This window comes from Chiroxiphia lanceolata, chromosome 19 (genome assembly GCF_009829145.1).
Source record: "Chiroxiphia lanceolata isolate bChiLan1 chromosome 19, bChiLan1.pri, whole genome shotgun sequence".
Taxonomy (NCBI): Eukaryota; Metazoa; Chordata; class Aves; order Passeriformes; family Pipridae; genus Chiroxiphia; species Chiroxiphia lanceolata.
In genome coordinates, this window is record NC_045655.1 from 4,312,798 (window position 1) to 4,329,352 (window position 16,555).

The following is a 16,555-nucleotide window of genomic DNA, read 5'->3' on the forward strand; positions in this document are numbered from 1 at the left end:
GCTGTCATCCACATGAAACTATGGGCGGAGGTGATGGGAACTGTGTCTCTGGTTTTCCTTCCGGAGTCACCTCGTCCCCAGCCAGTAACACCAGCATTCCCAAGGATCTGGGAGCTGGGTTCAGCACTGCTCCCTGCCACAGCCAGCTCTGGTCTTATTACTTGCCAGCTCCCTGTTTGTGAGCGATGCCTGTTATGTGCCTCAGTGATATGGAGATGGCTGTGCCTCCTCCTGGTGGGTTTGGAAGCAGAAATGGGTTTTGGGCAGAAGCAGCACAGGAACTGAGCAGCTGCAGGGAGCAGAGGAGTGGAAGGGAAGGTTATGGCAACAGCCTTTTTTTTTTGGCTTAGAGAGAAGAGCTGTGATTGACCATTCCTTCACCTTCAAAATCTGCCTCGTCTGGGTTATTATGTGTCTGTTTCTACCTGTTACTCTGTGTCGGTGCTGCCAATGCTGCCCTGTGCTTGAGCTGGCAGTGATACTGTGGGGATGATGGGGTTGGTGTCTCAAGTGCCTCCACCCACCCACTGAACCTTCCCGTAAAGGCTGGGAAGGATGTTTCATCTCTGATCAGCAGCAAGAAAAGATATTTGACTCTCAAAAGAAACATTAAGTGGTTAATAGTAATATTTAGCAGCTCCTACATAGTAGTTTTGGTTAGTGAGTCTTGGTCAAAGTGTTTTATAGAAGAGTTTTGTTTTCTAATTAAAATAGGAGGAGGAAGGGGAAGATCCTGTGAGTGAATTACCTGTTTTTGTGTAGGGGATAATTTAAGGCTCAGGTAGCCACAATGACTCATGGCCCCATTCTAACCCAGCCTGATGCTCATGACTGCAGCAGATCGTGAGACCGATAAGAGCTGCGAGAGTTCAGAAAAACTTAGACTTGTGGGAGGAAGAAAATCTGCCTGAAAAACTGCATTCTTAGCAGCCTGCAAGGAAACTGTACAGTGCTGTTTAAAAAGTGTTTGGATAGGAAAGTCCCTTTTCTGCCTTAGCCTGTCTTGATAAGGGATCTTCTAACACCAATACCTGCTGTTTCTTTGGGGTTTTTTCTCTCTTGTGATTTTCCAGGTCTACTCTGCCTTGTGGTCTGTTGGGATCTGGAGAAGCCCTTGAGGCATCTCACTGCCTGGAGGGCAGGAGAGCCCAGGGGTAATATGGTACCCAGAGGGCAAGGGTCAAGGTTTCTTGCATCTGCCAGTATCATGGCACTGATCTAATTTTAGCTTGGTATCTATAACTGAGTGATCAGCAGATTTTACAGACTGCCTTTTCAGGGCAGGAAATCCCTTCCAGGCCAACAAAACAACTTTGCAGGAAGTTTGTTGCTCATCTGAAGAGCACAGTGATGGTGAAGGAGAGAAGGCAGGGCAGTCAGTGCTCACGGTGGCCTATGGTAGAAAGGAAAAAGAAATATTTCCATTGTAATGTAAACCAGTAAGGAAAATCATTTACCTAAAACCCTCCTCCAGCCAGGAGGGTTTGCAGAACAGGGATTTTGTCTTGGACAGCAGTTGCTGTATAGAGTATCCCAAAGGTCTCATCCAACCAGGAGCTTAAGGTGAGGCCTCTGATACAGTAAAAACAGTGAGTGAGACCATCAATTGTGTGAGCAAGGGGAGCAGCGATAGAAGAGATGTGATCTTCTCTCTTTTAAGAAGTGAGTTCCTTTTAAGATAAAAGTTAAAATCCAATGACAAACACTTGTGAAATGTAGGGAGAAAGGAGCAGAAAAGCCAGATAAACGACTGAAGGAAATACTTGACACAAGGACAGAAGGAGCAGAACCTGATTACTTTATCAAAGGGAGTGTAGGTGATGTGATCAGTGTGGGAGATCTTTCACCAGGAGAAGGCTCAGGGTCCTTAATCTCCTGGATCTACCAGAAAAGGGCAAAGCAGGGGCTGTGCCAAAACTGCATTTGGATGAATACGACACACGCTTGTGCTATGCTGATGGGGAACCCCAAAAACAAATTCCAGGGGAGGAGGCAGATCCCTCTGGGATGGCTGCTCAGCTTCCCAGGGTTGCCTGTCTTTCTAGAAGAAGCATTTAGCTAAACATAAGCTTTGGAGTTGAATATGCAGGTAGAAAACCAGATGAAATGGTGTTTGGTTATGCACAGATTGGACAAGTGGATGATTTGTTTTGGTCTTGTAAAGCCATGCCTCTGACATGGCTAAATCAGATAAAAGGGCAAGAAGGTCTCCAAGAGAGAGAAGGATGGGCTTATCTCCCTGGAGGAAAGCTTGCTCCTCCTCTACCAGCAGGCACTTGGGTTATGTGCTGTAGGGTGAGCTGTTTACATACCTTCCTGCTTTAAATATGCACTATTAGAGCTCTGGATATACTTGTTATTCTTTAGTTGCTGTAATTTTCCGTTTTTCTCCCCCCCTCTCAGTGCCTTAGGTGCACATGAGTGCAATATTAACCAGCTGGTTTTAATGAAAAGGAACTCCTACTTATAGTCTGGATATTTTATTTCACACTTCTTGGGGCTCTCGTCGAGGCCCGTTGATTTGCTAAACTTTTATTAGATCCAGGATGATAACACTGTCTTTGCTTAGGAAACATGGAGTGACCCGAGGAACTGAGACTAAACCAAACTGCCTCAAACTCTTTTTGCTGAAGTGCTTTGAGCTCCTTCACCAGCTCCATGAGACCGGCAAACGTCATCATGACGCTCACTACTCACAATCCATCAAGCAATAGAGGTTTTTTTCTAGTGGTTTATTTTTTCTTGCCTCCAGTTGACCTCAAAAACAGAGCCCCCATCACAGTGTCACACCAGTTCCTGTGTGACCTAGTTCAGAGGGGGGCCACCAAACTCCAGGCAGTGGATCTGATACTGAATCTTGTGGGATTTGCAAGACTCTGAACATCAGAAGATGTGCTTGGTCCTTCCTCAGAATGACCCTATTGCTTTTTTAAGTCTTTTTTACAGTAATGATTTTTAGCTTCGCTTGCTTAGTTCATTTTTTCCCTACTTTAAATCTATTCTACAGCCTTGTGATGAGGGTGTACAGGGGAGTTAGGATCCTTAAGATCCTTTGCAAAAGGCTAATCTGTGTTCTGCTCTTCCACTGAGGGAGTCATCCGTAGTTTTTAACAAAGTGGCTTTTTTTTCTTGATCAGTAACAAAGTTAATTATTGACAACTACATTTTTACCTGTTAGAAATGGATTGCGGACGTGACCTGCGTATGAGCACTTGCAAAGGGAAAAATAAGATGCTTTCTTTCAAAAATCAGTGCCAGCGATGGGGGATCATCCTGTGTGATGTGGCAGCTACCACTGCTTCCCGTGGTGGGGACAGCAGGGACCCAGCCCCTGGGGCTGAGCTCAGTGTCACGGGAGCCACAGGTCCACCTTCATTCCTGTTCTCCTCCAAGGCATCGGGAACAGGTAATGGTGTTCAGGCAGGGAAGATGCCAAGGAGCTTTACAGACACTGGATGGGGAGGCATTTCCATTTCCATCTGGTGATGCACAGAGGTGCAGAGCCTGTTCCTCCCTGTGCTGCTGTAATATGTTGGTTGACATCACCAGGAGGGCAAGAAACGAAAGAGCTGAGTGCTGCTGTCTGTCAAAGGGGAGGAAAACCACTGTGTCTACCTTGAAACACCACACCTCTATTTTAAAGGTGCGTTCTCAAGACTGTTTAAGCAGTTCTCATGTTTTTAAGTAATGCCTTTGCTTGGATTATAATATCAAGCTATTAACAGCGTGGAAAACCTAGAGCTTATTGAGTCTGAGAAATTGGTACTGTTGGTTTCATTTTGTGGTTCATGTACAGTCTTGGGGAATCTTTGGTGTTTGCAGACTTTGATGTGAAATTTAAAGTGTGACATCAGTGATGAAGCACATCCTATCTGCAGTGACAGCTGGTAACAGTACTACTGCTTTGCATGATTTTTCTTTATGGTTCACCCAAAGTGGACTAAAAGCCCAACCCATTAATTTTTCTTTTCCTGTTGATGTGCCCGGACACATTTCAGTGGGTATCATCACTTTAAAATGATGCTATTAAAACACAGGGTGGGGAGGATAAAAGAGGGTCAAGAGGGCAGGATCTGAATCAACACGGGAAGGGAGAAACATCAGATAGCGAGGAGAGAGGTGCTGAAACTGAGAGTGTGTGAGGGGTGGGGAGGAGGCAGCAGTGCCGCGGAAGGGATTGGTGTCAATGCCTAGAGCTGGGGCTTTGCCTCGCTGGCTCCGGCTGGAGGGGAGGGAGCTGCGGCAGCATTGGAAGCGCAGTCCTGGGCTCACCGCAGTCATACTCAGCTTCGGGACAAGTTTTGCAGCCCCTCCTGCTGCTACAGTGATGGTTTTTCAGAGCTGGCTGCTCGGATTTGGCAGTGATGGATTAGTGCAACTGGCTCTAGTGCTGGTTTGATTTTGAGAAGTTATAAGATGGGAGGTGGCCGAGTTGCCCCTTTCCAAAGAAGGGCAGTCCGGGGAGCAAAAGGGTTATCGGTGCTGGGGAACACCGGGGGCTTGACCCACCCGTGTGGGCTGGTTCCGCCCGCTTCCTGGGGCAGCGCTGCATTGTTATCCCAAGCTGTTACCCCTTACCAGGCGGGGGGGGCACGGAGGGGTGCGGCGGGCGCGGGGTTCGCCCGTTCAGCCCATCCTTTCTGCCGCGCCGCTCCCGGGCCGGGGGGATGCGGGACGCGCTCGAACCCGCCCGGTGCTGTTCGCCCGCGGGCGGGCGGTGCCCGGCTGCCGCCTGGGGTGCCCCTTCCACCCTCCGACACTTGGCGGAGGTGCGGGGCGGTGCGGGGGTCCCGCCCGCCGGGCCGCGGAGGGGCGGGCGGCGTGACGGGCGTGGGGAGCAGCCAGTGCGCGGCGAGGGGCCGGGCCGGGCCGGGCTGGGCTGGGCCGGGCCGGGGGCATGGCTCGCTGCCCGGCGGGGCGGGGGGCGGCCGCAGCCGCTCGCCCTCCGCCATTCGCTCGGGCCGCAGGCGGCGGCCGCTGCTGCGCACCCGCGGAGCCGGGGGGCAGCGCCCCGCGCCCCGCCATGACCGACCCGGCCGTCAGCGCCCACCTGGAGGGCATCATCTCCGACTTCGAAGGTGGGTGGCCCCGGGGATGGGGAGCCCCGGCGCGCGGGGAAGCTGCTTTTGGGGCTAAACCGGGAGGAGCTGCCGCGGCGGCGGAGCGGGGTGAGCTCGGCTCGGCTCCCCCGGGGCACGGCTGCTGCCTCTCCCCCCGCCGCTGACACCCCGGCGGTCCCGGGTGTCACCCCGCGGGTGGGGAGGGCTGGAAGGAACGGAGGCGTCATCCCTGGGAGCGGCTGCGCCCGGTGGTATCAGCCAAGGCAGGGGCTTGCGGGATGTTTTCTCCTTTCCTGCCTTTCCCGAGTTGATTTGTATAGTCTTTTCAGCTGAAAACACCCGCCCGACGAGACCGAAAGTCTGAAAAAACCCAGGCACCGGCCCTTCTGTCGACTCCCAGCTTTGGGATACAAACATAGCCCTGGAGTAGCTGGGATGTGGGTAACCATCCGAAGTTTTACGTATTGCCATAGCGGGAGCTCCCCGCCCTAGAGAGCTCCGCAGTTGTCCCGTGGCAGAGCTCCAGTCGCCTGGAGCGTTGCCTTGCTCTGATGGAGGATCCCCTTGGTGGGATGGCTTCTCCCCGGGTCTGTGCCTCTTGCCTGCTATTCTGGCTTTTTCAGGAGAAAAAAAATAAGCTAGCGGGAAGCGTGCTGCTGCCAGATGGGTCTGGGAGTCAGAGACAGGCAGAAGAGGGCTGGGGGGTTGTGTCTGAGACAGGCGTTGAGAGATCGGCTCGGGGGAGCTCATCTTCCCGAGCAGAGTTTTGGAAGAGCAGCTCCGTCCCTGTGCACTCGCACGTCCTGGCAGCGACCCAAGCTGAGCTTTGTGCAGCGGTTTCTAGAAAAAAAAAAAAAAAAGCCCACAAGAAATAGCGGAGATCTGGGGGCCGCGGTGAAAGCTTATCCAGGGGCTGCGCGTACACGGCTATAGGCTGAGCCGCCTTCACCGCCTCCTGGAGAATCCAGCCTTTCCTTCGGGAAGGAGCGCCGTGGTGTTTTTCCTGCTGGGTAGCTGAGGAAGCTTGAGAGCACAAGGGGTTCCTCTTCCAGGTCAGGCAGGAAACGGGTGGCAAAGCTGGGGTCTCTGCAGTCCTCGTCGTAGGGTTTAGGCACGTTCGTGTCCTCTATTCCCAGCCTCCGGGCTTTCTCCAGCCGAAGTTGGGAGTGGAGGGCATAGCAGGAGGCTGAGGGAAGTCACGTCCCCTCGGAAGACTGGGACTGACAAGTGTTGGGACACAAAGATCGACCCGAATACACCATCTGTTTGGCACTTGGGGTTCAACGGCGCCTTTGTAACTGTCCTTGGGGGACGCGTGAGCTTCCCCACCGCAGGGCTCCGAGCGCTGATGTAATTACAGCTTTCCTCGCGCCTGCCCCAGTTGCATTTAAATCTCTGAAGAATGAGTAATTCCCTACTTGGGTATGATAAAGGCTCTGCTGCGGGCCCCGGGGCTGCTTGTGCAGGCTGTGTGTGCTCCTCGGTGGCACCGAGCCGCTCCGCAGTGCCGGCTTTTTTCAGTCCATGGAACACTTTATAGTTTCTGCCTGTGCAGAAGCAAAGGCTCTGTGCATCTGTAGCCAAAAGGTCTGGCCTTGCCCTTGAGCAGGGATCCGGGCTACTGTTTCACAATTTAATTAGCTCTGTGTTGCGCTGCAGCTTCCCAAGAATACGGCAATTAATCTCTAGCCTGTAGGGCAGGAGATGCAGTGTCCTTGTTTGCTGGGTGGGTATCTCAACCCGGGGCAGCCCCTGGCCAAGCAGGAAAGATCAGCCAGAAATACTGTGGAGCAGAAACACCAGATCAGCCAAAGCCGCCTTTGTTCTTGCCGGTCACACACTGCCTGCCCTCCCCAGTCACCCTGGCTGTTCCTGCCTGTTTTCTTTGTAGCATCCCTGCCTGTTTTCCTCACAGCATCCCTCCCTGGCATAGGGACCGTAGGTTTCTTGTTCCTGCTGTATTGTGGCAGACAGGCAGTTGCAGCCTCGGCTGTGGAGCTGCCAGTCTCTGTTGGCCCGAGGAGATGCGAGGGTCCCTTGGGAGAGGGAAGCAGTACGAGGTACTCAGTTCCAGTTTAGTTTCCAAATCAAAGCAACGTGTGTGAAGGAAAGACAGCAGAGCAGAGTGTGTTCTTCCTCTTGAGCCCGCTGATGTGATGGGGATGGCTGCATCCAGGCAGCAGTTCCCGTGCCCACCTTGCACTGACCAGCAGGTACTGTGGGGAGGGCACTAGGAAAGCTCAGAGACTTCTGCCCAGAGAAAAGTGTGGATGTCCCATCCTGGAAGTGTTCAAGGCCAGATTGGATGAAGCTGTAAGCAACCTTGTCTAGGCTAAGCTGTCCCTACCCATGGCAAGGAGGTTGGAAATAGATGATTTGTAGGGTGCCTTCCAAACTAAACCATTCTATGATCCTAATCTTGCTTATTTGACTGACAAGAACTTCCTCATCTCTAATGGGGGAGAGCATCATTAGGTCTGTGGTTTTCCAGGATTTAGAGAGTATAATAGTTCTGCCCCTGGGTTTATAGATTTTGGCAGGTTTTCAGAAGCACGGCTGGTTCAGCTGTGGTTGCAGCAGTGCTTCCCAAGCTCACCTCTGCCTCAGAGGGCAGGTCCCTCAGCTCCCTGGTGCCTCAGGCACAGACCCCTGAGCTGCAGGGAAGGGAAACTGCAGTGGTAAATCAGCCCAGGTGATGGGATACTTGTGCAGTGTGTTAATATTGTGTACACCCTAAACCACCCTCACCCAGTTGAGGTTGGGTGATATGGGAGTGTCAGTGTCTGCAGAGGGGGTGGATGTTCCTGTTCGCAGCTTTGGTTGGTTGTGAGAATGCCCAGAGATAATTCCACAGTGTGGTACTTGTCTTCCTGCTGAAGGTGTAAAGCACTGTGTACTCAGTATCTACTGCCTGGTAGTGAGACAGAAGAGATCTGCTCCAGCCCCTCATCCCAGTGGGATGTGGCTGCTGCTGAGTGGAGTCCCAGGGATAACTGAGGTGTGCCTTTGCTGGCAGTTGCCGGTGGTGAGTTGGCAGCAGTGATGCTGAGCACTCCCTGCCTTTGCCAGCACTGTCAGTCAACACCAGATTCATTTCCTCGCAATGTTGAAACACAAACTGCCATAGTGGGTGTAAGCTGTGCATGGTGGAAGTGCCGAGTAAGTGCATGGAGAGGCAGGAGGGTACCCAGGGGTTCACTGTGGTGTCTGGAGCTAGATCCTGGTGGGGAAACAGGCTGGCAGCTTTGCTCTGGCAGAAGCCGTGGGACAGCGTTTGTTGATGGTGCTTATCCCTGATTTTCCCATTGCCCAGCTCTCTCAGGGAACGTGTGCTGGCTGGTGGGTGAGCCTTGGCAGTGCTGTTGAGCTGAGCCCTGAGGGCAGGGAGCCTCCAGCCCTGCCAGGACACAGCACTGCTGATTGGAAGGCTTCTCTGGCTGTTTTATTTTTTCTTTTATACTATTGTACACTTTCTCTACAGAAACGTACTTCTCTCACCACCTAATGCGGGGTATTTTTAGTATTTCAGCAACAGACTTTGTCTCGTGAGGTACAAACTCACGCTAAGTTATGTCCCAGTTTTAAGGGTCATCAGAAAACCATCACCCAGGTCGTTTTCAGTAGGGGGCTGCTTTATAAATAGGCTTTTCTACATGCGTGAAACTCAGGGACTCGTCCTTAAAATTTCCTTGAGCAAATGCCCGGGATGTCTCTGGGACACGTGGCTGCGGTGCATCCCGCATGCCTGCTGCCCTGGGGAGCAGCTGCTGCCGCGTGCTGCGGATGCTGGGACTCAGCCCTGCTGCTAATATTAGCAGGAACGTGCCAGCGGGACGGTCACAGCGTTGTGTGGGTGACGGGGCTTGAATTCAATGCGGTGAAAAGCCCCGGAGATGGGACGTGCCTCGCGTTTGTGTAAGCGTCTCACTTGGATTCAAGGTCTCTCCTGCAAGTCCGGCCTAAAGGTCTGCAGGATGAGCGCGGCTCTGGGCTCGCACGCAGGGGGGTGGGCTGGGAGGCCGAGCGTGTGACTAACGGTCCCACGTGTGCCCACGTTCAATGCCTGGAAAAGGAAACGCAGAAAGATCTTTCCGACTGCGTCTTGGATCGTCTCAGCTCTAGGAGCGAAGCAAAGCTCCTGAATGTCAATTGTTGGATTTCCTGGGCTGTCCCCAAACAGTCATACAGAAACTGGTCTCTCCCGGAGCTCTTCGTCACCAGCTCCGATGGTGGGCAGAGGAAGAGCCACTGATTGATGTAGCTGCTGCTCTGAGACAGCAAAGTCACCTCTGATGTGCTCAAAGTCGAACTTTACAGCCACTTCAGAGAGTTTTCTTTCTTTTTCCATTCTTCTTATCTACATTTTTCGGTCTGAGACAAGAGATGGAATGCATGGGAGTTTTCCGCCAAATCATCATGTGGTAGGAGAGGAAGGAGCCAGGGGAAGGTGGCTGTGGGAAGGGAGGATTTGTGTCTTCCCCAGCAGAACAGCAGAAGTTGTATCTTACCCTGCAGAACTGGCCTTCAAGCCACAGAGTCAAAAACCCACATTTGCCTGGTTACAGCAGTGGAGACCTGCTGTTGTGGGTTGGGTTTTTCCCCAAGTATATTAAATTCATTGGGAATAAAAAGATGGTGAGAGAGTGGGAGAGGGAAGAGCAGGATGTGGATCTCTCTGTCCACATCAGCTGGACTCTGGGGAAAGCCTCTGGCTCCGGTTAGGATGTAGAATTATTCTACTGTTGTTTGTAGTTTTCTCATGCAAGGAGGGCTGGTCTGTGTGTCCTTGGGGATGGGCAACCACTGCAGCACAGAGCAGAGTGTCCTTGGCTCTGCGACAGCATGGAGAGCTTCCAGTGTTGGCTGGTACAGGTGAGCTTTCCATTTGGGGTCAGTCTTGGTCAAAGTGAGCTAATTGTGCTAATCATAAAGAAACCTTTCAGAATTGCCTGGGTGGGAAGGGACAGAGAGAGGATGAGACTTAAAACTGGATCCAGGGCAGCTACTTCTGTTGTGCAAGTGCAGTGCTGGTGCTCAGAGGTGAGTCAAGGCTTGGAGCACGTACACCACTCTGGCTCTTCAAGTACTCACCAGTCTCTGGGACCTTGGTAACATCTTTCCCTTAGTAAGGGAATCACCTAAGATGCTTTGTTCTTTGCCGATTGCCTCTTGGTGGTTTAGGGCGGTGGAGTGAGTAGGAAGCACCTCTAGAACACGTTGGGTCATGCCTAACAGATTTGGGTGACCATGGCTTTGTCTCTTGGCCAATACATGCGGGCAACCTTGAGGCTAAATGAAGGTCCTGGCACCTCTGGTTTTCCTGTGGCCTCCCACAGGGTGCTGGTTTAATTTCTGGTTTGCTGCCCTTCCTTGCAGGGAGCTACTCAGCCCATTTTCCCAGGACCCAGACAGCAGCCACAAAAGCCTGGACTGGAACTTGTCATAAATCTAAACACAGTAATGGAGACTTCAGAGCCCATAATCACTCCAGATATTCATGTTTCTGACTTTGATATTTAGGCAGGACCATTGCACAGGCTCTCCCAACCTGCCAGGCTCCTCCTGCTGCAGTGAGCTCTGGCACTTTCCTGGTCTTTAGAGTGGGATGTAGAGGCAACAAGCCAAGTAATCCTAAACCCTGGTTAATCTTGTTTCAAGCCTGTAAGATGAGTCAATGGAGCTGAGTCCAGTTCCTGATGGGGCTGTGCCTGTTTGGTGGGGGTTGGGGTCCATCAGGGCAACTCTTTGTGGGGTGGGGTGAGCTGTCCCCTTCAGCATGAGGATAAGGTTGTGTCCTGGCCACCTCTCATTTCATACCTGCTAGGGTATTATTTGGTTCTGGCACCCCTCTGATGGAGGCATCAGCAGTTTGCACCCACCTGCTGTGCTGGTGCTTGTGCAGGGAGAGCCCTCCTGGGTGCAGGAGAGCCCTTCTGATTCCTCCTCTGCCTCAAATAATGCTGGTAAGGAGGATCCCTTGGGCAAGAAGGGGTTTGTTGCTGTCTTCAACTTTAAAAAGCTCTCATCTCCTGATGGCTGTGACTCAGGCTTTTACCCTGATTGCTTCTCTGAGGTTGCTGGATGGAGCTCAGCCCTTAGGTCTCCTGGGGACACATTCGGAGTGGTGGCCCATGTGCAGTGTCCATCCAAACTGGCTCTTGGCTGGTTTGCATCTCAGCCAAAAGCTGAGGTGTCATGGGAGGACTGTCCCCCTGCATCCTTCCAGTGCTGCAATGGTACCCTGTTGCTGGCACCCAAGTTAGGGCAATTTGGGTTAACAGGGTGCCAACCTGTTGCCTGGGTGTAGGCACTGCCAGTGTCAGGCAGCCTCTCATGGGTTGCAGGGCAGGGGATACCGTGACCACATTGGTCAGTGCTGCCTTCCTGGCAGGAGAGGTGGCACTTGGAGTAAACATCACAAAATTGTGCAGCCCCTCACTCCTGGTGAGTTGGGTGCCCTCCAGCATGTCCCAGCCCTGGGAGTTGTGGCAAGGGTTAGTGGAGAGGGCATTGGCACTGGTCTGCTGGACTGATCTGGGAGGCAAGAAGTACGGTGAGGACTGGGCTTAGGACTTGACTCTTTCTTTCATCTTGGTCACTGGAAGTGCAAATATGGGGAAATGCAAAAAAGGATGGATTTTTTTTTTTTTTTTTTTAAAGCGTGTTTAGTTTACCAGGGAGGAGAAAGGAAAAGGGTTCTGCTCTCTGCCAGCCTTCAGGACATTTGGACAACTGCTCTTATTGCAGTGCTGGGTGTCCCCTCCAACAGAGTCATCAGAGCTGGCTGCAGTGACACCAGCAGTCGGGGGGAGTGCAGGCTGGGGGAGTGGGCAGCGTGGGCAGGGCTGCGGAGCTGAAGGGCTTCTGGGTCCCTTCTTTAGCCTCTCTTTCTAATTCACCCTTTTCTGTAGCTTTTTAACCTGCATGTTGCAACACTACCCATCAAAGCATCTTCTCAAGTGAGGACTTAAATGATTTAATCACCCAGTCCCTACACTGAGGCTGGTCACTCACCTGAGTCACTCTCCATGTCCCCTGTGTGGGTGCTGGCAGTCATGACTCAGGGAGGGTGGCATCTGTGGCATCAGCACGCAGCAGTCTGGGGTCTGCAAGACCATCTGTATCGTACTTTTGTCTCTGGGTAATCATTTTAAGGCATTTTAGAAATATAACTGAACCAAACCGAATCAGCAGTCCCTTGGGAGGTGCAGAAAAGATTTATTTCTCTCTTTCCTCCTCCCCTTATGAAAGGAAACTGGAGCACAGACTGGAGACAGAAGCTGGAGTGAGCCTGTGGCAGAGCCAGTAATGCAATCTGCTGGGCTGGATACCCTGTGTTTGATGTAATTTTCTGTGCAAGTATGAAATGAATATAAGGGATGTAAAATATACTGGTTTGATCTGGAAACATTTTGCTGAGGGCTAATGGTTATATAAACCAAAGTGTAATAGAGAATCAAGCTAAAATCTTTTGAGAACTGCATTATAGGGACTGGAAAGCTGGGATTTTGAATTAATCTGAGTGTGGATTTTATTTTTTTTTCTATTCTTAGTCCTGACTTTGCTTTTGCATGTTCATTTCTGGGAGATGAGGGGTTTGCTGCATGGGCCTTGGGCTGTTTTATAGCTTACTGTGAGTGAGAGAAATGCTGCTTGAAAAGCTTTGGTTTGATCTCAGAGACCTGAACTTGCATTTATTCCCAGATTTCCACTCTAACTCACCCCTTGGTTCTGTTTGTACAGTTCAGAAAGGCCCTGCATATTGACAGTACGTTGCCTGTGTTGTCTTCTGCATGTGATTCATGTCTGACCATGCAAACTATTGCAACTTCTTTTGAATGCTGTCTGTGAAGTCAGAAAAAGGATTTATTTGTGCATAAACCATTCATAAACTGACCCAGCATAGCATGAAAGTCATGCTACAACAGCAGATTGCTGTTGTTTATAAATATTATGTGTTTATGTGTATGTATTGTAGCAGGGTTGGTTTATTGGTAAAAGAAAGGTGTGAAGCCTCCTGGTGCAAGCACAGGGAGGGGATCCAGCAGCCCTGACTTCTCTCTAATGTTGAATGACCAGAAACCTTGGGAAAGGTGCTTATAAAGTTCCTTTCCTTCATTTCTCCAGATGTAAGAGGGGGGATCCGAGTTTCTTGGGCTGTTATGAAGTTGTCAGTGTACTCACAAAATCCCACCAGCATGTGTAGCATCACTTGCTGCCTGCACTGCCAGTGATTTCCCATCTCAACCCTGTGTTTTTGATCCCACTGAGGGGCTTGCTGGAGTTGGGAGCACCTTGTTGTTGAGGATGAGGTAGAGATATCCTTCTCTGAAGGGGTGCAGCTCTCTTCCCCTTCTGCTGTGGGACCTTCAGGTTTGATATACGGTGGATATACTCAATAGGTATATGGAGAACAACTTACTTGTCCCTGTAACTGAGCCCTTAGTTCACTCAGCTGCATCCATCTCTGTTATGGATGGTGGCAGCTATTCAGCAGCATCATGGATGGTAGGTTTGGATAATCCAGGCCCAGGTGTCCCCATGGTAATGTGGGCGAACACACCCTTCGCACTCAGCCTGGACCAGAAAACCTCCGCGAGCATCCTGCTGCCTGGTGACAGGGGTCTGGGAAGCTTTAAGGGCCGTGAGCAGTTAATGCTGTGTTGGGTTTCCAAGGGTTCCTTGAAAGATGAGCCCTGCAGCCTCCCCCCTTTCCTCCCCGGGAACAGGAGGTGACCATCTGGTAGCAGTTTAGGGAAAGTCCGCGCTCTCAAACGGTGCCATTGTACTGTGGGAAATAACGGGGCACCCGCCGGGCCCGGTCCCATAAGGCTCTTATGTGTCAAAAAACCCAAGGAAGGCTTTCTGTGCTTAAGCAAGCAAGCAAATGTAACCCCTGGGTTACAGAGACCACGTGAGGGGCAGAGGATGTTTAATGGGAAGCAGTTGGGCGCTGCGGCTGCGACAGAGCCGGAGGCTCCAGTTGGGAAGCAGGTCCCGGAGGAGTCAGCATCTCTTGTTGTTTATTTTGGTCTCCTCCTGAGCTCTGTGCATAGAGGTTTCCTTGTATAAAGCGTCCCCTGCACTGTTACTGGGATATTCTGTTTAAAAAAGGAAAGAAAGAAGGAGCAGATGTTCCAGATGTTTCCTCATTGACTCCCCTAGGGTGCCCAGAGCCAGGCTGCAGAAGGGGATGAGCCATGGTGACAGCATTCTGTGTACTCCAGTGTTTCCCACCAGGAGATGTGGAGCCCTTGGGCAGAAGCCAGAGCCCTTCATGGGCACCCTTGGCTTGGCCAGGAGCCCCAAGGAGGGTCTCACCTTCTGGGAGAGCAGCGTGTAGATGGGAGTCCCCAGCACTACCACTCGCTTGTGACTTCTCTGGAAGGATCTTGACTGTTGTGTGAGCTGCTGGGATTTGAACCAGACCTCTGCCCTCTCTTCCCAATTTACAAGGTCCCTAAAGAGCGTTTTTAACTGATGGCATGTGACCTGCTGGTGCCTGGCCATGGGGTGGCCGGGAGGACACAGTGACCACACTGTGCAGCCATCCCCAGCACTGCTGCATGAAATAGAAAGAGAAATAAATGTTTTGCTCATTCTCAGGCTCTGTGCTTGGTGGGGGGGAGTGTTTGAGCCAGGGATGAAGGCACACATTTCTTGCCCCAAAGTGCCTGTTTGGCAGGGATCATGTTTGGGTCAAGACTGGGGATTTCAGGAGCAGGTGGAATTGTGTACAGCCAGCAGAGCCAGTGCCTCCCTCATCCAACAGGATTAACAGTGGTATTTTTAGAATTGGCCCTGCAGAGTGGAGCCATGGCTGCACAATGCTGAGCACAATTCCAGGACCTCGAGAGGTTTGCAAGGTGTGGTCCCCAAAGGGACACCACAGTGAGCAGAACCCAGCCCAGACATGATGGTGGTGGGTGGAGGCTGACAGTGGCAGAGGTTGCATCTGATAGGAAGCTCTTGGAAATCTCATTTCAGGGGATTTTGGGCTTTCCCTGCTGTGTGAGGGGAACCACCGCCTTCAACAATGAGCCAGAGATACCAGAGTTGGTTTGGAATCGGTTAAAAGGAAGCGTGTGCCGATGGTTGTGCTGTTCTGTGCTTGGGCCCCATGGACCTGCACTTCCAGAGGAAGAGAAGGAAGGGTGATGCTCGTCACCTCCATTGCTTTCCCTGCCAGCTGCCTCTGACACTGACCAGCAGATCAGATGCTAGCACTGAAGCCCTGCTAGCACTGAAAATCCCCTGGAAAATATGATAGTGGGGATAACCCTGCAGCATGACCAGCCTGGACCCTGCTCGGGGCAGGGACAGCTTGGCCCGGGCTGTCAGGGATATAGGGACCCACGGGGACCTGGAGCATCAACCATGACTGCTGGTGTGGGACTGCATCACCACAGAGGTGGGAACGAGGTGAGGGACCCTCAGCACTGCCTTGTCTTCGGGTCCTGTTGTGAGGAATATGGACACTTCCCTGCAGGAAGTCCAGGAGGAGGGTCATCTGGAGCAGAGGCTGTTTACTTTCCTTTCCTGGCTCTGGCAGGACGAGCTATTTATAAGTTTTTTCTCTCTTTTTGAGAGTTGTTTTGCTTCCTGAGGTCCATCCCTCTTCTCTTGCAAGGAGGAGAGAGGTGATGCAGAGCAGGGGAGCTACAGCCATGCTTGGTCCCTCCCACTGTTGCTGAAGGTGACATTCCTGAGGATCGTGGTTATGGCAGTGGGTCTCTGTCTCAGAGGTGGAAACACAAACCCTGTTGCTCTCAGTCCTTCTCCTTTCTCGTGCCTGGGATGTTCGACCTTCTCCAGACCAGACTGAATTCAGGGCAATGGCCAAATGTGCCAGCAGGACAAACTGGGCACTGAAATCCTTGTGTAACCAGAGGCATGAGATGGACCCCACACCCTGCAGAGAGCCATGGGTGGGAAAGCTCTCAGGTTGTCCCCAGGCAAGTCAGTGACACTGCTGGAGAGGAAGTGCCACTGGGACCTGGAGGTCCTCATGATTATGCTGTCAGAAACTGCTGAGCCATTTCTAACCCTTCTTTGGGGTGGCAGTTCCTTGCCCAGCCCTTCAGTACCCACTTATTGCCCATTGGGACTGCAGCGCTGACATGGGAAGTGTTATCTGGATGGCTCAGGTCTCCTGCAGCTGTAATCGTGGTTTTGCAGTTCTCCCTTAGGCTTTTTGAACCCCTTTGTGTCTGGGCTTTGACCTTTTTCTCTTTTCTGCAACAGGGCCCAGAAAGACCTGGAAAAAAGCCATTTTGGGGTGTTTAATTCAGTCCAGCCTTTCGATAAGGGAAAGGGCTGGCTGTGCTCCAGAAAGACCATGCTGTGACATTGGGCAGGTTTACCACGGGGTTGGGGCAGTTTGAGGGGTTTGAAGTCAAAAGAAAGGGCCATGTGGGTCAGTATTGCCATTGAGTGACCTGCCATTTCTTTAGGAAGTGGCAGTGGAGCTCAGAGGAGCGGAGATGATGGACGTG

At 51.8% G+C, this 16,555-nt stretch overlaps 1 protein-coding gene across 6 annotated transcripts in view; it reads left to right on the forward strand.

Moving 5' to 3' along the window:
- The window catches only part of SEPTIN9 (septin 9), a 138,773-nt gene that overhangs the window by 59,741 nt on the left and 62,477 nt on the right, over window positions 1-16,555 (forward strand). The window contains exon 1 of one of the 6 annotated variants that reach the window (XM_032706726.1): window positions 4,914-5,078. The exons of the other annotated variants lie outside the window; for them this stretch is intronic. Coding sequence (XP_032562617.1) covers window positions 5,024-5,078 — 55 coding nt within the window. The 5' untranslated portion in view covers window positions 4,914-5,023. Of the gene's footprint in view, window positions 1-4,913; window positions 5,079-16,555 lie in introns of those variants that run through there. 6 annotated transcript variants of the gene reach the window in all.